The sequence below is a fragment of the Ornithodoros turicata genome, chromosome 4, assembly GCF_037126465.1.
Source record: "Ornithodoros turicata isolate Travis chromosome 4, ASM3712646v1, whole genome shotgun sequence".
Classification (NCBI taxonomy): Eukaryota; Metazoa; Arthropoda; class Arachnida; order Ixodida; family Argasidae; genus Ornithodoros; species Ornithodoros turicata.
The window spans coordinates 13398378-13421502 of NC_088204.1; the positions used below are offsets into that span (position 1 = coordinate 13398378).

General features: G+C 42.1%; 2 protein-coding genes across 3 annotated transcripts in view; one reads left to right on the forward strand and one right to left on the reverse strand.

Annotated features, from left to right (window-relative positions):
* On the forward strand, positions 1-21532 carry LOC135391103 (oxysterol-binding protein-related protein 11-like). Of its 2 annotated transcripts, none has more exons than XM_064621201.1 (21): positions 1-138; positions 491-522; positions 587-692; positions 1632-1679; positions 1903-1984; positions 2097-2176; positions 3044-3307; positions 6064-6105; positions 6214-6294; positions 6619-6701; positions 7566-7645; positions 14735-14871; positions 15692-15777; positions 15862-15943; positions 16341-16473; positions 16541-16651; positions 17463-17626; positions 18888-19004; positions 19089-19250; positions 20200-20265; positions 21265-21532. In XM_064621201.1, exons 1-21 carry the CDS (start codon positions 25-27, stop codon positions 21322-21324), a joined length of 2130 nt encoding a protein of 709 aa, XP_064477271.1. In that variant the 5' UTR covers positions 1-24; the 3' UTR covers positions 21325-21532. The 2 variants fall into 2 exon arrangements, with proteins under 2 accessions (XP_064477271.1, XP_064477270.1); XM_064621200.1 differs by having other exon boundaries at positions 15692-15772; positions 15857-15943.
* Positions 20301-23125, reverse strand: part of LOC135391104 (membrane-associated tyrosine- and threonine-specific cdc2-inhibitory kinase-like) — a 14047-nt gene continuing 11222 nt past the window's right edge. Inside the window, exons 12-13 of the mRNA XM_064621202.1 lie at positions 22405-22465; positions 20301-21925 (exon numbers count right to left, since the gene is read on the reverse strand). Of these exons, the coding sequence (XP_064477272.1) occupies positions 21887-21925; positions 22405-22465 (100 nt within the window). The 3' untranslated portion in view covers positions 20301-21886. The remainder of the gene's footprint in view (positions 21926-22404; positions 22466-23125) is intronic.

A 23125-nucleotide genomic window follows, 5' to 3' on the forward strand; every position in this document is an offset into this window, starting at 1 on the left:
AGGGCGCGATAATCGTTTGGTTTTATGATGGCGGATGTAGGAGTAGGTGATTCAAATATATCGTCCATGGTTGATAATGTTCCAGGTTTATCAGAAGAGGAGAAAACACAATTGATGTCCGTCATGATCAAAGCCAAGGTATCGCTCGGCATGATAAGATGTGAAACAATGCCGCGGGATCTTCCATTCCCAGAACAGATTGAATAACGGGCGGTTTTGTGTTGCCGCATAGGAATACTTATACGTATTTACACATCAGATGAGGCTGTCGTTAAATGTGTCATTCAGAACGAGAGCAATATCAAGCCACTACCATAAGGAAATGATGCAGAAATATCACTCTTCTTTCGATATTGCCTAGCAATAGTGCCAATTTATACCGCTCGTGACAAGACAACAAAATTTAACGTCGCTAGAAATGAAAAGTTGTTGAATTACAGGCGGTAATCGTATCTTCATTATAATGACGGAACATGATGAATCATTTCAGGAGCTCGATGCCCAAGAGGAAAATAAAATGAGGTACGTACAAAGAGTGGACTAGACACTGTGTTTTCATGGGCTGTTTCTTGTCCTCATTTTCTAGACAGCCTCTGGAAGGCCAGCTCTTCAAATACACTAATGTTGTTAAAGGATGGCAATACAGGTGGTTCGTGCTCAATCCCGACATGGGAACTTTTGAATACTACATGGTAAGTTTAATATCTCTAACCATTGTGCACAGCCCGCTTCTTCCTGGTGGTGCAAGTAGTATCTTGAGCCTTCCTCTATCTAGTCGACAGCTTCTGCTACCCCCCCCCCCCCCTCCCTCTTCTAAAATCTCTGGAGCAGTGCTACTTTCCAGCCAATTACGGTGCGGAGCGTACCAGACCATCTCTAAGAAACGGCATGCTTTGATGATGTCATCATCATCACGCAGGACCACAATTAAAGCTTTCCTTCTCGCTTTGCATGTATTTCCTACTGTTCTCGATTGAGGAAGCACTGATGTAGAATCCTTCAGTGCTCCAAGCCACACTGAAGGATGCGGACCGTAAATCATCAACTGGTCTTACTTTCATCCTGAAAAACAGCTCTGACAGAGTTTTCTCTGTTTTGTTTTTATTCATGATAATACAGGCATTCTTTTCAAGTTAAAAGCCATAAAATACCCCAGTGCAGGGGCACAAAGAAGAGACTATCACAAAGAACACTAACTGACAAACAAAAAAATTTAAGTACAGTAACATAAATTTTTTGTTTGTCAGTCAGTGCCCTTTGTGATTGTCTCTTCTTTGTGTCCCCTGCACTAGGGTATTTTATGGCTTTTAACATGAACTACCAAACATCCCAGTTTTTATCCCGTTTTATAGCATGCTGTATGTTGTAACGTGTATGCTGTAACATACCTACACTATACGTGTACCTGTGCCACGCGTGCTGGGCGTACAGGTCAACCGTGTCCATACGAGTGCAACCACAAGCTTACATAGCCACAAAGTTAGAAGCAGGCAAGGTGTACAACTTGAGAGGTACATTGCCAAATGGATAAAATAGGCTTTAGTCATGGCATTGCACTTAGTCACTGCACAAACATGCATGTTTTATGGCAGTGATGTGCTGTGCTATACCTCGTAAATGCTTTATTTCAGTTGGACGAAATCAAAAAGGGAAGGCCACGTGGTGCTGTACACTTAGCAGTGAGTTCAGTATTACCTTGCTTATGTTTATATTATTTATCACACTTTGATACAATTTCTGAACATGTTAAAGATGGACCAACCTATTAGGAAACACATAACAATTGTATATATGAGTATAAAACCTATGTAATGACATTTTTGTGGTTCCTGAGCTTTCTTGTGGGTGACACATAAATGTGATAATGATGCTAATGCTTTGTCGTTTCAATGTGTAAACCAGGGTGGGGTGATTTCACCCAGTGAAGAAGATGGGCAGATGTTCACAGTAAGCTCAGCATGCGGAGAGGTTTACAAGCTGAGAGGTGATTTTTCTTCTTCTTCCGCATTTTGAACTTTGTGGCACTCCTGCAATGTCTGAAGGTTGCCTGAAATCTGTGTCTTAAATTTTTTTTCCTTGCGTGTTTCTTCCGCCAGGTCATGACGCAAAGGAGCGGCAAATTTGGATCAATCGGTTGAGGAAGGTTGCTGAAGACCACACCAAGACCATTGCACAAGTACGATCATTGTTACACACTTATTTTTCCATTACTTACATCACTGCGTGTGCAGTCTGTAGTGTTGACAATTACAACTATTCTGCTACACAACAAATACTACAGAGCAGTACCATAGTTAACTCCTACAGGTCAGCTCCACCCACAAAACTAAAGATGTCTGTGATTGGCTTAGGTGGGCACGTGACACCTTCGAGTCACAATATTATGCACCCACATGCTTGAAATTGTTGCTTGTATCTTGCTTGCTGCTTGATCATGTTGCAAAAATAGTGCAACAACATGCTTCGAACGCATTTGCACACTTTTGAAGCGAACGTGAAAGTGTTCATGTTAACAAAACATGTTAATCAGCTTTTCTGTCTGTCCTGCATCCGTCTTCTCATATTGTCCAGTCTCAATGTGTGGACACTATTACCTGCTTTGTGGAGATACATTTCTGTGGTCATCTGTGCGTTCACACGAGCGACACTCCCCAGAGTACTACAGCGGAAAGTGCGAAAAATGTCATAGCTTTCGGCTGTCACGCTGAACGTCATGTCTTCACGTAGGCTGCTGGGGAATATTTAGCGACACAGCCACAAGATATTCCATAGCAGACGACAGGAAACATTGCCAACGATGTCATCTTCTAAGCGTCGTCTGTTAAGTGCACAGTACGCCACTCCCGATATTCCGGCACTGTGTGAATGCTCAACATGACACGGGATGGAACTTTGACTCCATGAGCAGTTTTTTCCGCTTTTCTTCCACTTGAATCTTCCGAGGGGATGTCGTTCGTCTGAGTACATGGTATAGCTCATGTTCTGTTGGAATATATTAACGGTGTAAAATAACACTGTGTACTTGTCTACGTGCTTTACGCAGAAAAACCCGCCTCTTCTTCCACGTGAAATTCGTGGACCCCACGACGGGGCTCCCAGTGCCGACAAAGGGGGCGGGGCATCTTCTGCCTCTTCGTCCAATCAAACAGTGTGGTATGTCAGTGGAGCGTCGACAGGAAGCACAGCTTGCGCTGGAAGTGCCGCCGACACGACAGCAGCGACAACGCCAGCGGAGGCCTTTACATCAGTCCGTGAAATTCTCGGTCAAGTTGGAAAACTGTACCAGACACTGGCAATGTCTATAGAGGTTGGTGACATTAGAGAAGTGAAGAAGTGACACTTCATTCACGGAAATTCATCTGTCAGAGCATCATAGCCTTCCAGATGTGCAAGAAAAAAATAAAGGCGAATTGGGGACTGCTTCAAGAAATGATAAAACGTAACTGGCAAGCCGCTTGGCAGTACAAAAGCCACCTACTATTTACTATCTAACGGCATGGCCAGAGGTGGGGTCAAACCCTCCCCCAAACTGTTTTTTTTCGTAGTGCATTTTGGAACGGGAAAACGAGAGTGGAAATTCTCTTCCCTATGATAATGTATGTAATGTAATGTAATGGATGTAATGTTCCCATAGAACCAGAGCTGTGCGAATATTCGAAATTTCGAATATGAAATGAATATCTGATGCTATTCGAATGCTATTTGCAACCTATTTTCAGTATTCCAAATTTTCTAATATTTTTCGGATAGTACTGAAGCGAGGTATCGCTACCACCATTTTGCAAGTGGGCTTCGCCTTATTACATCCAAGAGTTAGGTGAAGCCCACTTCACGTGACCGCCATTGTTCTTTTGGTGTATGGCTCCATTCTGCAAGTCGGCTTCACCTCATTACACTCGAGTGTCAGGTGAAGCCCGCTTTACACTGTTTACAATATTCTGTCACAAACAAAATACAGAAACCGACACTGAAGATTTTTGTTTAAGTTTAATTTGTACAAGCTTTTGCGTGGAGGTCCACAGGAAGCGTACCTGAGGAAGCGTGGGCCTCCACGCGAAAGCTTGTACAAATTAAACTTAAACAAAAATCTTCAGTGTCGGTTTCTGTATTTTGTTTATGTGATTAACAGGACTTGACTCCCCTCTTCGTATATGCTTCTCAATATTCTGTCACTAAAGTCTACAACTTCTGTGAGTTCATGGTCAACACTGTACTCTGGGCACTGCATGTTCAAGTAAATGTACTCCCAACTTTCAGAGTTATGTGTCAGGATCAGATGGAAATATGTGCAGTTTCTAAAAAAAGTACAGGAAATTCACGATGTAAACATAGAAATGAGGAGATGCACACAAAGCAGCCTGCATGGAACATGTTAACTAACTCTCAATGCATTTAATCTCACTAATGTAGTCTACCATACACAACACAGAGGGACCCTTCTCTCACGATATGTTATGCTGGGTGAAAAGGCTCACAAGTTTGGAGCAGAACATCATCGAATGAGCACAACACCACAAAATATTTCACCATGAAGTATTCGAAATTATTAGAATTGGGCCCTTTCTGATTATTCAAATTCGATTCATCCTCTGAAGAAATTATTTGGATTCGATTCGCAGTGCAAGTGAAATATTCGTAATCTATTTGTAATGGAAATTTTGCAATTCGCACAGCCCTACATAGAACCCCTCTCAGAATCATATTACAAGCGCTAAATTATGGACAAAGACAACACACAGACAGGACTCTCGTCTTCTGTTCTTCTTTTAGTGCTTTTTCTTAATACGATGCAGTACAAACAGGCTCAGTCCGATATTTTAAGCCATCCCAGAATGTTTTTCTGGCTACGCTACTGCTACTGACTGTGACACCAGCAATGTGTGTCCCACCAGCAATGGGGTAGAGCATCGCCTGTGGCGATGAACCTCCCCACTCTCCAAAGCCAAAATAAACTTGTTTTTGTTGACTGTGACATCGCAGCAGAGAAAGCAGTGGTCAGAAAATTTGATTATAAATACTGTAGAAGTGGTTTTTTTCGTGCGGAATTATTTTTCGCGTTTTTCGCGGACTCCTCCAAAATCGCGAATTTAAGTTCTCGCGAATAACTCTGGCCATATGAGGGCGAAAACCGTGCGGCATTCGACGCTATACCGTGACTACCTTGTCCCTTTCTACCCCATGCAGCGCAGGCAGTTTAAGCAAGCCGCAGAAGATTGTTTTATCCCATCAGGCAAGATGTAAAGAAATAAAAATTGATCACGCTTTTGCTACAAACGCATTGCACAATACATATATACCGCTATACCACGAAGCCGCAACATGCCTCTCCCCGTCTTCTCAAAACCCGCTTGTATGATAGTACGACATCTCAACCGAACTGTTCAGTGCCCTGAGTGGTAATGAATGATAACTACTAAAACGAACTGGCTGACCTGCACACGGCCAGTATTATGGCCTCCTGCAGGGCTCCTAAAGGCCATTGTACAAGGCCTTTCCTCCCATGTCTGTGAGGAGGAGAAAGGGATTGACCTAGAACGCCGCCATCCCTATGAACAACGGATCTCTTAGTACGTGCTGAAATATGCCTGAGTATCGACCGCAGCATGATATGCAAGAGCAAAGCATTCCCAGAAACCTGTGTCACGAATTTAAGTTCTCGCGAATCAGTCCTCAAACCGGCCCTGTTCGAAAACGCGAAAATATTTTCCACGCGGAAAAAACCACTTCTACAGTAATTGGCCACAAATTTAATTGAAATATTTTGCACAGTGAGCACCACAAGAAAGTACTGGACAGCTTTCCCAGTGGGTGGCGTGGGCAATGCTTCGATGTAATGGTAGCGGCATTGGGCTGCGGTATAATTGTGGTATAACTGTTTGTGGTATAACCACAGTTGTTTGATTGTGGGAGTCCCAAGTGAATGGTGCAAGGTATAAAATGGTAATTGTCGCACAATAATTGTTTCTGTGCAGTTGACCGAATTGCACTAAATGATGCTCGATGATTATTGCTGTTATATTTCACACGAGTCCAGTTACAGCTTTGCGATTTCATGTTACACAGGCTCTTCCGGGTCACGGACCAGGTCACAAGTTTTATGACAGGGTAAGAATTGGAAGAATTTGAATTTTGTCCAAAAGGAAGCTTTAATGGTCGCCACATATTTCACGGGTTCGGGCATTTGTCTCAAGCAGTACGCGTTCTGCTTCACAGGACATGTTGGTGCTTAAGGCCACGTCATGTGCTACAGTTATCTGCCTGGAACAGTGCCTCGCCATTTTGCAAGAGCATAAGGTAATTATATGCTATGTCATAATCCTTATAATGTACAACAGGTTCAGTAAAGGAGCAGCGAAATCCACCACCGTTCTCCTGGAGAACGTGGCCCAAAAAACTGTTTATTCGAACCTCCTCTTTTTCCTTCCCCTGTTCCCTTCCTCTTCAACCTCTACGGACCTAAAGTTTTTAACACTCTGTGTATTCGCGTAAACACATGTGTGACAAAATGATCACTTGTAGGTTAACTGGCCTTCGATTGTTTTTCTCACTTGAACTCACGACTAGCTCAACTTCACGTGTTCACGTTTGGTTTGAATCACGTAGCGCGTTCTTTTTCAGGCCCAACAGTCCAATGCAAGCAGCTATGCATCTTGGTTTGGTTCTGGCACTAACATAGACTGGATAGAACCAAGTTCTACTGGGTAAGGATAAGAGTGGCGTTACACTGATTTTGTGAATAAATTGCTGTGAGATAAGGGGGTTGGTGACAACATGCATAATTTATGATGCCATTGTCAGAAAGTTGTGTTTGTGGTAAAACGTTGCGAAACAGTTTGCTCCATTAGGTTTTGCCCTACAACATAGCGCACAGAAAGTATGAGTTGAGGCCACCTGCTTGTGTTGTATCAGGTTGTTTTGGTCAACCAGAATACAGAACAAGACCCCTACAGTTACAGTACATGTGTTGTGTTGTGTTAGTGTTTCAGTCTGCATCCACGTCTGAGCTGAAACTAATCCTATATCTATTACACTGGCAGTGAGTTATGAATAGATCCTTGTGTTTTTGGGTTTTGCAGTTTTTTTTTTATTGATGTGTAAAAACCTGATTTTACTTCAGGAGCTGTAAAACAGTAAAATCTGGCAATATCATGTAAAAGAGCAGGTTTTTCGGGTGAAAAATAAAAATAAAATGTTTGTCACGTCTCAGCTGGACATGAGATGCAGAGCGACAGTGCAAAACATTTAGCATTCAGCTTAGTTAAGCTTAGCTTATGAAAAAAATTGGATGGGGTTGGGGGGTAACAATGAAGTTTTACCAGGCTTAACCCCCCCCCCCCCCCCAAAAAAAAAACACAAAAAGAAACGAAACAACAACAACAGAGGAAAGATAGCTCTAGTTATGATGCTGACTTTCAAGTACTAGAATGTTTGCTGTGATATTTGAAACTTTTGAGATGAAACAGCAATGTTTATTATTAAAAAAAAAAAGAAGAGAAACCATCTTTTTTGTTATTTGTCATCCCCTTTAAAATATCCCTGTAATCCCTTGCACATATTTGTTGCAGTGAACCCGATGGCAGTGAGGAAGCAGGTCATGGAGAAGGCTCAAGAATATTGACACACGTGACAAATACCGGTGTTGCAGGTAATGCCATGCCCTATGCAGTGGGAAACAGCTGACGCAAGTGCGCCCTACTCTGACAGTTGCGGCTGCAAAAATACTTCACACAGACTCGTAACACAAAGCTTAGTCTTCCCAAGTGCCATTCGGGCCACCTTCAGAGAAAATGCATCCGACGAGAATACATGCGGCAAAATTACGCTTCCAATTTGTGCTGGCGTGCTGTGCATCTTTACACTGAGGACATGCCACGACACGCAACCGACACTGCTTTCACGAAGCTTGTTTGGAGCAAAAGTGTCAAAATGCCGTGCATGCCGAAGCTTCGAGTGCAATATACGATCCTGTGCAAATTGTCCCAAATGTCAGGCCTGGCGAATTTATGTCATTACTTGTGCATTTTAATAGTGCAACACATTAGAATGCCAATGAAGTTGAAGCAACCTGGTAGTAGTACATGTACTATGGGATGTGCTTTTTCATGAAATCGGAAACAGCTCTTTTCGGTGGTTAACCAGAAGTTGCACAGATGTTAGTTTCTGTTAGTCTGTAGTTAGTCAGCATGTAGCCACTCCTGCGTTCTAGTGTATACATGCTGCAAACATTCTCGTATGTGTGTGGTCTCATCATAGCAACAATCACCTGTGTTGACTGATGGCAGTCGGAGGGAAACGTAGCAGTATTTAATGTGAATTTTGTGGTTTGTGGGTTTTTTGCCAAACAACTTCTGTGCATGGCTTAAATTTGACATTATCAATGGGTGACTTGACAGCACATTCTCACTGCCAGTAGGTGTGGGTGTTTTGCATAAGAGAAACAGGAAGGAGATGCTGTGTATAGATTCCAGAGAAGCGCCCCATAGGTTTGGCTTGTGCCATTCAGATGTAATGCATACGACAATGTGATAGCTTTCCTATAGACCTGTATCTAGGCTATCAAGTAAAAATTCTGGATCTGAGCTTTAAGTCATGTTTCAAGCAAAATTTGAAGTCTGTTATTGAAAAGCCTGGGGTCGCCTAGCCCTAATTTAAACAAGTGACACATCATTTCAGAGCAGAGTTCGAGGTAACTCGTTACTGTAACTAAGTTCTTTTTTTTGGTAACTTGTAACTTAACTCGGTACTTTTGCGCCATGGTAACTTTCAGAGGAACTCGTTCCTTTTTCAGGTAACTTTGCCAAAGTAACTTAAGTTAAGTTCCAAGTTACTTTTAACTCGCTTTTCACTCACGTCCACATATTTTCTTGCTTTCTCTCCGGTTCCTTCGTGGCATTTTTTGCCATAAAACGTGATATTCAATCAGTGATAGTATTTTATTCAGGAAGTAGGGACCGCAGCCATTGTAATGAAGCTGAACCATTGTGCGCCCACAGGGAGTAAGATGCAAAGCGTTCGAATAGACCTCTACCAGAGAAACGTCATCATGACATTGGTAGGCAGGCTGAAACCGAAACAAATCGGAAGGAGAGGGCTGGGTTTCACGAACGGGCACTTGTTCGCTGCCTCCCACTGAAAGAAAAGTAGGACCGAGGGTCGCGTCCCGTTTAGGGACCATATTGTAATCTCCTTAAGACTGTGGCTTTCGGCCGCGACCTGGTTCACCCCTAGCTTCCAGCGTAGTTCAATTCTACCAAATTTTGGCGCTGTCGAACGCTATGACGTTAGTTGTTTACAAACAGGGAGAGGTCTATTGTTGGACATAAACGAAAACGATCTAAGCGTGTTGCACTCCTCCACAGGCAAGTCCACGTCTAACTCAACTGCCCATGCGCGCTGCACCTGCGTAATGCTATTTTGTGTCCGAAGTTACTTGGAAGTAACTCGTTCTTTTTTTTAAGTAACTCAGTAACTGCAAGTTACATTTCAGGCTGAAGAACTTAGTTATTAACTTAGTTACAATTTGCATACGGTAACTTAACTTGCAACGAGTTCTTTTTGACGGGTAACTTCTCAATCTATGGTGCAGAGAACAAATGTACTTGACACCAGGAACTGTGTTACGAAGAGCATGTTACATGCTGTGTCAGTCATGGAATGTCATATTCCCTGCGTTGTGGGACCACTGACATGCAATAGAGACTTGCACATTGTCCAAAGAGGGGCAGAAAAGCATTCTCTATGTACAAAGGTAGTCAGTCTAGGAAGTTCAGTACTGCATGAGGGAACCACAGTCCGAAATTCTAGAAGCTACGCTATGCTACCTTTCAGTATACTGCCCTTGTCATGTGCTTGCAGGCATTGCTGCGCACATTTGCTGGTAAGGTAATTCACAAACATGCATACATACATACATAACAGGGATTGTCCAGTTGCCAGGTTGAACCAGAGTAATATGCAGGAAGTATACTAGTGCTGTTTAAAACTCGCATGTTGGGTGCAGCATGCATGAGGTGTTTTACGGCTAAGCCCAGTAAAATCTGTTTTTACGCCCAATTTGCACCATCATCACATAGGGTAAAACTTGAGAAACTCCGAAAACTAACTTGCCAATGTGCCAATTCAGCCACCGATACGGGCACTGGACAGCATTGCACATTCAGCGTGGCTGTTCCCCATCTTGTGTTCACCTAAAGTGTGTGAAGTGCTCTTTTTATTCCCAGCCCTGATATCACCCGATTTTACTCTGTTTTACAGCTCCTTATATAAAACCTAATTTTTACCCTCAAATTTAAAGCATAAAAAACAAAGCATAGAAAACATAAACACTAAACACAAAGAAATTACCGTATTTTCCGGACTATAGGTCGCACCTTTGTATAAGTCGCATCCCCCAAAAAATGCACAGTTTAGCGCAGAAAATCGTATATAAGTCGCACCTTTGTATAAGACGCACACATGTTTTATTATACACAAGAACTACTAGCTAAAAGCCGTCAAAGGATTCGTCCTCCGAGTCGCGTCCCGTCTTCGTGAAACTGTGTTCACCTTCAGTCATCCACGACTCCCACAAACGTCGCAGAACGGCTTTAAAACCCCGATTGACAGATATGTCCAAGGGCTGAAGCATTTTTGTCATCCCTCCAGGGATGATTACGGGAACACAGTTCTTGGACTTGATTTTTCATTTCACTGCAACTTTTCACTAACGACGAAGTGCCTCCCGACAGCCCGGTTGCCATGCTCGACTGCGTAGTCAACAACCGATAACTTAAACTTCGCATCATAACTCCTCCAGATACCAGCTGGCGCTATGTCGGGAACCTGACTCCACTGAAGTGAAGGGTGGCGTTTGTTGTTCCCACGTGGTGAACGGGGATGCCGGAAGTGGAAATCGCTATTACGCGGCGGTAGGGCGGTAGCACGGCGGGAGATAGCGCGCGCTGTCAATGGCGATGGGAATTCCGGCTTCCGAAAAAAAAAAGTCGCGTATAAGTCGCACCGCTGTATAAGTCGCACCACCAAAAACTTGAGAAAAAAGATGCGACTTATACACCGGAAAATACGGTAGATAGTGAAAGTATTGACCAGTGTATACCACTTGTCAGGGACATCATTTTTTATGAGTTGCACATCAAATGATGTATGTGGACAAGACGTTCTACGGGATAGGGAACTGGAGCTCCATGTATCCAGAAAAATTTGAATTCAAGTGCTTTATGGGACAATTTTTTCCTCTCTCTTTCAAGTATTTTAGAAAGTGCAGGGCTATTTAGGTAACTGAGGCATTTATAATTGTGGAGCCTTTTAATTTTGTCAGTTTGAACTTGTGATGAACATTTCCTCAAAAACGGAAAGGGGAATGTCCTCAAATGATTCATCGTGTTGGGAAGTAAGTGAGATACAGTAGTGTATGTATTCCCAATATTCTATAGGCTGCATATCGGTACTGTAGCTTTCTCAAATTTTGTCATTCCTCACAGCCGGAATTACATCTGCTGCTGTACGGATCTCGCTCGTGTATTTTTTAATTTTTTTTTTAATACTCGTGAAAAAATACTCAAAGGGAAGGGAAACATGCAATTCTGCAGCATTCACCACAGCCTCTGGCACGGCTCTCAAAGGGTTACCCCATGCAAGACCAGGCAGCTCGTTTACGCAGTGTCCGTTTGTGGTTTTAAACGTATGTGCACGATAAAACATTGATGTAGATTCTAGTCCCACACTTTGAGTCACCGACAGCAGGAAAAAGACAGCGAACATGCTTTGTGGTATTAACGCGTCCACGTCTATCTGGGAGTTGCGAAAAGTTATTTTTCCTGTTCCAAATAGGTTCAGGTACATATTTCCTTTACTCCCATTGCACCTCCAAGGCACACGTTGTAGTTGCTTGTGGCAGTTGGTCACAAATAACAGGTACGCGCTGCAAAATTTGCATTGCCGCAGCGGCCGTATAAATAAATCGTAATTGTGAATCTCTACAGTGTTGTACGAGCTAGTACGTTGAACACGTAACACAGCCTCGACAACTTTTTCATTGCAGTCCGAGGCTTGCAAGGTCTGGCATGGAATCACTCAGCAGTGTTAACTTTTCCCCCGAGTGAAAAGATACGGCCTAACAAATCAGTATTATGTCGTTTCAATTCAGAACTGTAATTAGTAAAATGGTTGACACACATGTGCAAGCTCTCACGAGAACCTGGTAAAAACATTTACCAGAAACATTCCAGAGGATAATTCATGTGACTGCACAATTTTCTTCTTGCACAGCAAGCTTGTGGCAGTGCACACGAATGAAACATCTTTAAGGTAGCAGCCTATCTCAGTGTTTCTTGTTATTGGACAATGACTTGCGTCGATCTCTAGCAAGTTTTCATTCATTCATGATTCATATCATATGCTCTGAGCATCCGAGAAAGCTAGCACTCCAAACATGCCAAATGTTACCTTGCATTGGTGAAACCAGATATAACAACATTAAGAAGATTAATACGATTTACCTGACACGCGTTAGACAATTTTAGAGCTGTCTTCCTACCTCTTTCCTAACATTCTATGAAAACACACATTTCCTGATCACCCAGAATGGGAAAATTTTCACATAAATCTAAGTAGTACAAATGCATGAATGCCTTTGACAACTTTGACTCACATAAAGGCTATGCAGTTTTTGCTGTCGTTCAGTATTTAATTCTTAAATTTTGCTGCCCCTTTAAATCTTCCTGCTATGGGAAAAGTGTAGTTGACGTACAATTCCAGTATTAACGATTTTCTCAGCAGTTTCATCGGAACTTCAAAATTTCCTGTAACATAGGACCTGCTCGCAGTGTTTTTTCTTTCTTCGTTATCGATTTGCAGTTAGAAACAGTACTTCACCTGTCAGTATTACCCTACATAGATACTACAACTCTTCTTGCCATTTCATTGCCACATATTTTTCTAGTCTATAGCAGAAAGGCTTGAACACAGATTGAAACATATCATTACAATTATATATATACAACAGTATTATAGCAAGAATTCACAGTTTCTTGTCCTTCAACTTAAACTCTGTAAGCTATTTTTGAAATCCTAGAACAGATTTTTGAACTGTCACTTGCTGCCAACACCATCTCAAATACCTGGTGACAAACTTCACCAAAACCTTGGAGATTTTGCACTAGAAGTTGCAATAGCTTGTTCTGTATGTTTTTTTTTAAGCTCTCAAAAATTTCAGTGGATAGGACCTACAGATATAGCAGAAAGATGGAAAATTTGAGCTCACATTTGAGGAACTAGTTGTAGTCCATTTGTCCTTAAGTGTACAGGATGCAATAAGATTTTTAAACACATTTGAAAATGATTAAAAAACTTGCATAGGACTCACCACAATACAAATTAGCACTGCACTTTAGTGCTGCCAGAAGTTAACAACAACAACAACAAAAAATGTGCACCTCAAATTATACCGCCAACATATCACAAGCTACAAGGTGGAGAAAATCTGAGCACATGCACTGAAGCACATTCTACTGTGGGTCGCATAGGCTGTGCTCTGACACATCTACGATGTGCTCGACTCTGAAAGTTCTGGCAGAAGTACGCTGCTGCGACAAATTGCCTTGTGATTAGCCCTATTTACGATTATGAATAATTCTCCAAAATCTGTCCGAAAATGTTCTCACACCCTGCATGGAGTCAGTCCCATAGTTTTGAAAGTTATCCATCGCTACTTAAGAGCACTGGTGCGAGGAAACTTTTTGTCTCTCATCTCTTGATGCAGAAACCGATTGAGTCAATAGTACTGGGTACAGGATTTCTTCTGTCATAGTGCATATCCCCTATCACAGCACATCCTTGTGCTCACTAATCTGCAGGATACTGTTTTTTTGTTTTACTGTCCTTGTACCTTATGTACAGAAATGATCAAGTGCCATAATAGAGCTCTGAATAAAAGTTTCTTGTTATCAAAACTCCCATGACCCTGTCTTTGCCTTTCTTGCCTTCGTTGCATGTTCACACGACCTTACAGACACTAATTTCTTTCTGGTTTCACCAATGCAGCTGATCACACGATTATATGAGGCAGAACTTTGCATGGACGAGATTAAGGGCAGCAGTGGTACAACAACAAAAAAATGCAAGAGATACGCTAGTGAACATCATTATTAGAAATTCTGTGCGAACCAAATTTAAAATAACTTTTCTGCGTGTACCGTCAGAATTGTGTGAATGAATTGCATGGCATTCAAGCTGAAGTTGGTTGGCTAACATGCTCTGCATGTGCTGTTATTAACAGGCTTCCTAGTGCTTCAAGCTGAAATTGTGACTAAAGCTAGATTTGCTTTCGTTACTAAACTTTCCTTCATTTAACGTAAATGAGCTATTTCAAGATTCCTCTACAAACTAAAAAATATTCTACGTGCACTACCCAGCTGTTGTGGTCAAGTCTATTTTTAGACACATTGGCATTATACTGGCTGCAGTTGCCACTCTGATAGGCATCTAATATGTAGCTCCGAGGTAAAAAGTTTATGCATAAGACTAAGCATCAAGGTTCTTTTTCTTTTTTCTGGTCATGCATTGCACATAGGTGTGAGCCTTGAGCAGTGAAGCAAGTAAAATAAGCATTTGTTATTTTCTCCGTCCTGAAATGGCGCCTGAAACCTTACAGCCATTTTTTTTTTTTTACCTACCCAACAGCTTTCAACAAGTCATTCCTGATATGTCTGATAATTGTTGCATGGGTTGTCCATAGCTATGACAGGGAACAACTCTGGGGAAGTGTCAGATGCAGAAAGTGAGGAGGATGATGGTCACATTCCAACAGAGGCCCACAAAGAGGACATACTGCAACTACTGTCCACTCTCAAGCTCGGCATGGACCTTACAAAGGTATGAAGTCCAAAACAGTTATATGCTCTGTGACTAGGACACTGGTAATGTGCCGCATGTTAGTAAAAAAAATAGTTGGAAGTCAGAACTAGATATTATTATTTTGGTAATACTCTGCTATGCAGGTACTGAAGCATCTCTGCACATAGAACAGACAAAAGAAACTAAAAAGACTAAGTGTTGGTTTTCTGATGTGTAGCTTCCATCACTACTTCAATATGTAATCATGGAATGCTCCAAGTTGGTTATCATTATAATTTTAATTATCTCGAAATATTTGAGGTGGTCGGGGGGTACTATGTGGAGACAGCCACCTGTAACCTGAAAATAGAACTAAGGGGGCCAGTTGGTACATATCCATTTGGAGGCGACAATGGTTTGGACAGGAACTATCACCCACTGAGACACATTGCAAGCTGCACAAAACGTCATACCGTTCTGCTGCCACGTGAGTGTGAGCACTTAGTATCATGCCTATTCGTGCTCTTCTAACCATAGGGAATATCCTGCGTCTCAGCCGCAAGATATTTCATGGCAGACGACAGGGACGATGGTGTCGTCTGCTATTAGCAGAGTCTGCCATTCTAGATATTTCGGCACCGTGTGAATGCGAAAAATAACACACGGCAGAAGAGCAGTTTTTTGCCTTTTCTTCCACTAGAGTATTCCGTGGCAATGTCACTCGTGTAAATACACCGTTAGTAGACTGACAGATTGTGTTCAAAATGTCGGAGGCTCCCAACTTGAGGCGTCTGCTTTAATTTAGTACAGCAATGTTTGTTTAGATGCCAATCTGCTTGTCCAAAACTGCATGTTTTAGGTGAGCTTGCCGAGCTATGTGCTGGAACCACGCTCTCTGCTAGAGGTCTACGCAAACTTTATGAGTCAGTCAGAATTATTTCTCTGGTAAGAAAAAGTGGCGAAGTAAATACGTTTTCTGAGAAAGCCGACAGTCTTGCATCTAAGCTGTTTGCATTCCTACCACATCAGGATCACAGACGGACAAACGGCCGATGAGCGAATGGTCAGGGTGATGGAGTGGTTCCTCTGTTCTCTGTATGCAACAAGAAAGGTTAGTGGTATTGCATTCCTCCAGGAGCATGCAGGATGTTTGTTTTTAAAATCCTATACATGTTGCAAAGACACAACCAATGAATCCTATTCCTTTTGTGTTTGTGTCAACGCAACAGCATATTTCATTCCGCAAGAAATTTTTGCACACCAATGCCCCTTTAATGAGTTTTAGGTAATTAGTGATATATTACTTACATACCCTGTTTGCATACAACATGCTTTCCTGGACGCAAAAAACGTCTGTGCTACTCTCGCAGGTTTTTAATGCAAATTATGCGTCAAATAAAAATAAACACCCCGTACACTTTGTCTTTACGAGCATGTGAGCAAAAGGAGGGAGTAGTTTCTGAGAGAATACCAGCTACAATATAAAACAAGCTCTATATTTCACACAGAGCCTCTCAGCAAGAAAACCGTACAACCCAGTGCTTGGTGAGACATTTCATTGTTCCTGGAGAGCAGCTGCCGCAGGCGACTTCCCTTGCCAAGTGACGTTTGTGGCGGAACAAGTGTCACACCAACCTCCTGGTGAGTCGGGTCACTGTGGAATCTGTGCATGCTAACTAAGTTTTACTTTTTTTTTTTTTTTTTTCAGTGAGTGCCTTCTATGTAGAGTGCTTGGAGAAAAAAATGATGCTGCAAGCATCCCTGGGAGTGAAGGCCAATTTTGTAGGAAACTACGTTGGTGTACAGTTTCTTGGTGAAGGTGAGAAAATACGGAAAATACGTCAGGAGTTAAAGTTTGGGGTCTCGAAACATGGGATTGCAAGTTTATTTCGCTGCATTCGTATCTTGAATACATGTAGGTCGAGTATAGACATTCTGTATACTTCATACGTACAGTGGGGACATTATGTTGTTATACAGTAATGCGTTTAGCCAAATGTAACATGTCAGACAGCACGTAAGCCAAATGCGAGGAACTTATTGACTCAGTATGGTAACGCGGTGGTCCCAGATGAGTGGAGCAGTGCTAGGAATTAGTGTGAATACAAACCAAGAAAGTATTAAGTGTGTGGTGCATCCAAAAGAGAGTTCCATTTGCAAATATTTGCACTGCCAGATTGCGGTCACCATTGTGGGGATGTGTGCGAGCTCATTCGTCCACTGGCGAGTCATAGATGTCGCCATTTTGAGATGATAATGTGGTGGTGACGCATCTTTTTTCATATTTAAAATATGGCAATAGTACAGTGTTTAAGGCAATAGTGGTCCACCGTCTCTTGTACCTGCAGCATGTGGTCGGGGTAACTTCGTCGAAACATGGTTGAATATGTGTGAAAACAAATGAAGAGATGTTTGTGGACACCTCTTATAGATCCAAGATTACTATTTTTAGCTATCCCTGCCTCCATTATAGAATTGAACCAAACTTTCATAATCCAACCCGGTCTACAGTCCAACCCAAATCTACAGTGGACAAGAAAGTATTGTCATTCTTATTGGTAGCTGTACTACTATTCATGCATACAATTACAGACTTTGAATTGGTGATGCACATTTACTCTTCACTGCAGTTGAATTATGCCTGGTAGAGCACGGTGAAACATACACGTTAGGACTGCCAACATTGTACTGTCGCTCCTTGCTCAGCCAGCCCTACCTGGAACTGGGAGGACGAGTGCACATCACTTGCCACAAGATGCCTAACGCCGGAGCCACCATTACTTTTCACACAAAGGTAGTTTACCAGATGGCAATATAATACCCCAGTCAAAAAGGCAGTTTTAATGGTCATCCAAACAATGGCCATTGGTTTCAACGACGATTAAAGCTGCCCATGTGACAGGGATAAAGCTGTATCACTTCCACACCCACGTTTCACTGTCTCAGCAGATCACTTCCAAAAATTTATGTGTGTAATAATTCATGAATATTTAATGCTAGTCCTTTCTCTACTAGTCTGTAGTAATATTTACAAATATCTGTGTTGTAGTGCCGACTGTCTTACCTGCCCACACTGTATTCTGGCGCATATTATATTCACCATAGCTGTGCACAAATTCAAAAACGAAGAAGCCACAACCAAATTTAAAAGCTAGGGATCTTAGTTATGTAGTATTTGATAGGAAGTGCTTGGTCTGCTTTAAGAGGATGGTCCTGTGGACCATTACCAACTTCGAATGCATACCTTTCTCTTCGTTTATAGTTATAGCCTGAAGTTTTCAGGAAATATTTTTCCTAAATTTGGGGGGTAAACAAACGTGCTGTAAATTCATGCAAAATCGGGTGGGAAAACTTCCAGTGCGCTAAATTTGGAGAGAAATCAGGCTCCGTTACTCAAACTCACTGAACTGGTTTGGTACAAACGGTGATGTAACTGTGTTTGCTGCCAAACAACTTAGTGTGCATTGCAGCAAATGTCTTAGTGAGGGCAATATATTGGGGAAAAAATCGGGTTTCATCCTATAGAGGCAACCTTCAATTCGGGGTGCCAATTTGGGGGAGAGTCGGGTAAAACCCTAAAACTTCAGGCTCTATCTATAATTCAGATCTTGTGTTTAAGGACCTGGGACCTCGTGTGTCTTGCGTGTAACGATCTGGGGGTAAAAACTGAGTTTTATGTCAGGAGCCGTAAAACAGCGTAAAATCGGGTGATATCAGGTGGGACAGCAGATTTTCAGGTTAAAAAAAAAAACTGCTTTTCTCATTTTAGAAAAACATGGGATGCAGAATGGCCATATTGAATGTCCAGTGTATAGCATTGTCCAGTACCCATAGTAGAAACAGGTTCGATCCTATACCACAATGCCCCATTTATAATGGAGCAGTGCAAATTCTTTCCTCATCCAAAAATGTTGGTAACAACATCATCTGCTATGTCTCCCCAAATAACCAATAACATGAAACGTTGATGGAGAAGGAACGAACACAGACAATGTGTGTGAGGTAGGATGCAAAGCAAGCACACTTGAGCTGAAGGTAGCACTTTACCATTGCAGCCATTCTATGGTGGCAAGTTGCACAGCGTCTCCGGAGAAGCAAGATCAAGCTCTGGCGAGGTGGTATGCAAAGTGTCTGGTGAATGGGACGGCTGTCTAGAATTTGAATTTTCAGATGTAAGTAAAGGCACTTTAAATACTCGATCTATTTCAAAGTGCTCCACATCACAATTAAACAGCATTGCTGTCCCTTCGCTGCAGGGTACAACGAGAAAACATGATGTGCAGACCTTTGATAGATCACGCAAGCGCTGTCGTCCCCTCGATGCCCAAGACACTTGCGAATCCCGGAAGCTATGGCAGCATGTCACACGTGCGCTGGCACAGAAGGACTATGCTGCGGCAGCATGTTACAAGTTACAGGTGAGATGACGTAACACACAGATTGACACTAAAAACTAGAGCTGGGCGAATAGCAAAATTTCCATTGCAAATTGAATTTGAATAATCAGAAAAGGCCCAATTCGAAAACAAATTTTAAATACCTCACCGTGAAGTATTTAGTGGTGGTGTCTTCATTAAGTGGTGCTCTGCTCCGAGCATGTGTTCCTGTTCACCCAGCGTATCATATCGTGAGAGAAGGGTCCCTCTGTGTTACGTATGGTAGACTGCATTAGTGGGATGAACTGCATTGAGAGTTGTTGATATGTTCCATGCAGCCTGCTTTGTGTGCATCTCCTCATTTCTATATTTACATTGTGAATTTCCATACTTTTTCCTAGAAACTGCACATACTTCAATCTGTTACTGAACATAACTCTGGAAGTTGGGAGTACATTTACTGGAACCTCCAATGTCCAGAGTACAGTGTTGACCATGAACTCATAAAATTTGTAGACATTAGTGACAGAAAATCGTGGACAGGGTAAAGTGGGGTTCATCTAACGCTTGAGTGTAATGAGGTCAAGGCGACTTGCCACACACCAAAAGAACAATGCCGGTAACGTGAAGTAGGCTTCACCTAACTCTTGGATGTAATGAGGCGAAGCAGACTTTCAGAATGGCGATGACTTTCACTTCAGAACTATGCAAAAAATATTCGAATAGCATCAGATATTAGTTTCATATTTGAAATTTCGAATATTTGCACAGCTCTACTAAAAACACAGGTAGAATCCAAACTGTATATTTTGGCTAGCACCACAGAGTGCATGCAATTTTGTATTGCCTGTGACAATGTGGGAGGTCATGTCATCTGAAAGAGTAACAGGGTTTCGTTGAATGAAACACCACTATTTTAACTTCATTTCTGATTTGAATTCGATTACTTCTGACAATGTTTAATTCGAACTGAAGCTGTTTGTTTTGATAGGTTGAAGAAAAACAAAGGGAGTTGAATACGAAGAGGAAAAGTATCAACACTGCTCAAGAAACCAAGGTAGGCTTGAACAATAATTTTACACTGAAACTCAATGTAACTAAAAGCACGGTTTATTTGCCAGTTACCTTGTAAACAGATGTCTCTGCTGGTATGCCAGCCATTACTTTTCAAAACTCTTCTCTTCATGTGTACACATATTGCAAATCACTTCAGCAGAAGGCACATATGAACATTAGTGCTGGCAAAGTCCCATTTGTTCACTGAACGGATATACCCGTGCTCAAAATTGATAGTATTCCGCTCACAAACCACCTGCACATGCGCTCGAGTCATTTCCAAGATGGCGGAGAAAAGAATGACCACCGCCGGCTCCCCCCTTTTTGCTTCGCAAAATCGTAAACTACATGGATTACAAGTGTCGTGCACAACTTTCCCTGGGGGCATTGCTTTCTTCTTCCTCAAAGCTGGGTGCTGATGAAACTGGGATGCGACCGCTAGCAGCTTTGGGAAACTTCATGATATACATGAAGGAGACGTTCGCTTTACATCCTGGGTTCCACATACAAAGGAGCATTTGAGCAGCCTTTACATCCTGGGATCCACATACAAAGGAGCATTTGAGCAGCAGCGGTGATCATTTAACTCTGGTTAACCTGCAGGCTCTGCAAGGGGGTGTGCAGCCAGTTGGGAGATGTGAATAACGTTTTAATTTCTGCACTGCAGCATAACAGCAAATGACCTTCTGAACATACAAAGCACGGGACTCATTCATTTTAGGGCGATTTTCGTCGCACAAACAGCTTCATTATTAACAGATGTTGTCAGTCTCCTAGAGGGATATATTCATAAGACACATTACTCTATCTTGTACACACAATGTAATGTTACAACTATATGACCTTAGTCCATAATTCCTTTCTACTAAATGGATAAAATGAATTATCCTTTTGGTAGAGGCGTTCCAGCTTAAAAACACACTGCAGTTCAAACATTTTGGCATGCCACTATCCCTGAACCTCAATATAACCTCTCTCTTTTTTTTTTCTTTCGTCGTAGCTTTTCCATGTGGAAGGCACAACCTGGAGGTACAAATATCCCCTCGAAACATCAAGTTAGCACCAGCAGAGTTTGCCGACGGGACCAAAGAAACACTCTGTGAATTGTGTGTACAGCCTGCAAGACAACCCTTCTTGTGACGGGGGGACATTTGTAATATATTTATAGTATATAAATACTAACAGTATGTACACATTTGTTCCGCGACTCTGTAAGAGGCTTAGACAATAAATTAACACTCAAGGTTTCAGCTACTAACTGATGGTAACATGTTGATGAATCTTGTTTTCTGCTGGTTACAAGAGCCTGTTGAGTAATGACGGCAACTATCCGACAGCGCTGATGATGTTGAAAAGCATCACCGGTGACGCTCCACACTATGGGTAGTGACAATCGTCTGCAGCATAAGCATTTGTTTTGTTTGTTTTAGTTTCAGCAGGCGCATCCTTGCGAGGAGGCTTTTTCTTTACCATCAAAGCGCGAGTGAATGGATTTGCACGCAACAATAAATAAACAACTGCTCATGTGACCAAGGTTCACTGTTGTATGACACCTCATCATCAATGAGTAAACACCTCAAATGCGAATGACTAGTCGTGAATTGTGTTCCCCTTCTCAGATTTCAAGAATCACATTCGCTGGAGCCAGCAGCTTCGAACACCTGCGTTACAAAGAGTTATGAGAGCACTGATTAGGTTATATGTAGAGCCTGAAGTTTTAGGGTTTTACCCGATTCTTCCCCGAAATAGCACCCCGAATTGAAGGTTCACCCTTTAGGGCGAAACCCGATTTTTACCCGGCAAATTCCCCTCACTGGGATGTCTGTAGGAATGCATTAACTTGCTTTTTTGGCAGCAAATGCAGTTACATCACCGTTTGTACTAAACCAGTACAGTTAGTTTGAGTAACTGAGCACGATTTATCCCCGAATTTAGCATACGGGGAGTGTTTTCACCCGAATTTGCATGAATTTAGTGCACACGTTTATTTACCCAATTTTTACCCCCGAATTCAGAAAAAAATATTTCCCAAAAACTTCACGCTCTATTTGTGTTTGGTGGTGTGAAGCTTATTTCACGTTAAATTTTAACTGTTATTCTCAGGAAAAATGTAAAAGAGACAGAGATGCAGAATATTTACCCGCAATAGGTTCCTAGGCTCAATGTCCGACCATTCTGTGTCGTCAAGTCGATTCTTGCGACTGAAATGTAGCACAATGTATGTCGTTTGCATTTTGCACGTAGCGTGCTGCAAAACATCATTCAATTCACACAGTAAGGGTTTCGGATGGCACACACATTGCACAGCGACACCTATCGGACATTTCCACTTGTAAGACGTGTACCTTTCTAGGAATACACGAGCCTTTCGTAAAGACAGATTTTACACTAAACGAGCGAAGCAACACCCTACAGAGTGTGCTTCACTTATTGGAATTATGGGTATCCTCACATTTGTTTTGTCACGATAGAGGGCGCCAGTGGCAAAGTTTTGGGTGATGGGGAACGAGGGAATGCAGCTCTAACCACTGTATGGGACTTGTTTATTATTAGACCCCGATGTTTTAGGGTTAAACCCGATTTTTCCCCGAATTTGCACGCCGAATTGAGGTTCACCTACCTAGGGTTAAACCCGATTTCTACCTGCAAAACTGCACCTAGGCTAGGCACCTTAAGGCATCGACATACTAGTTTCTCACAAAATATGTGGCTGCCCCTGACTTCTGGCACTCTGGATCAAACGGTACATTGAACGTTTATTCTACAATAATGCCCGATTTCTCCCCGAACTCACTCTGATGGTAATTTTTCTGCCCGAATTTGCATGAATTTTTTACATCAATTTATTGACCCGATTTCTA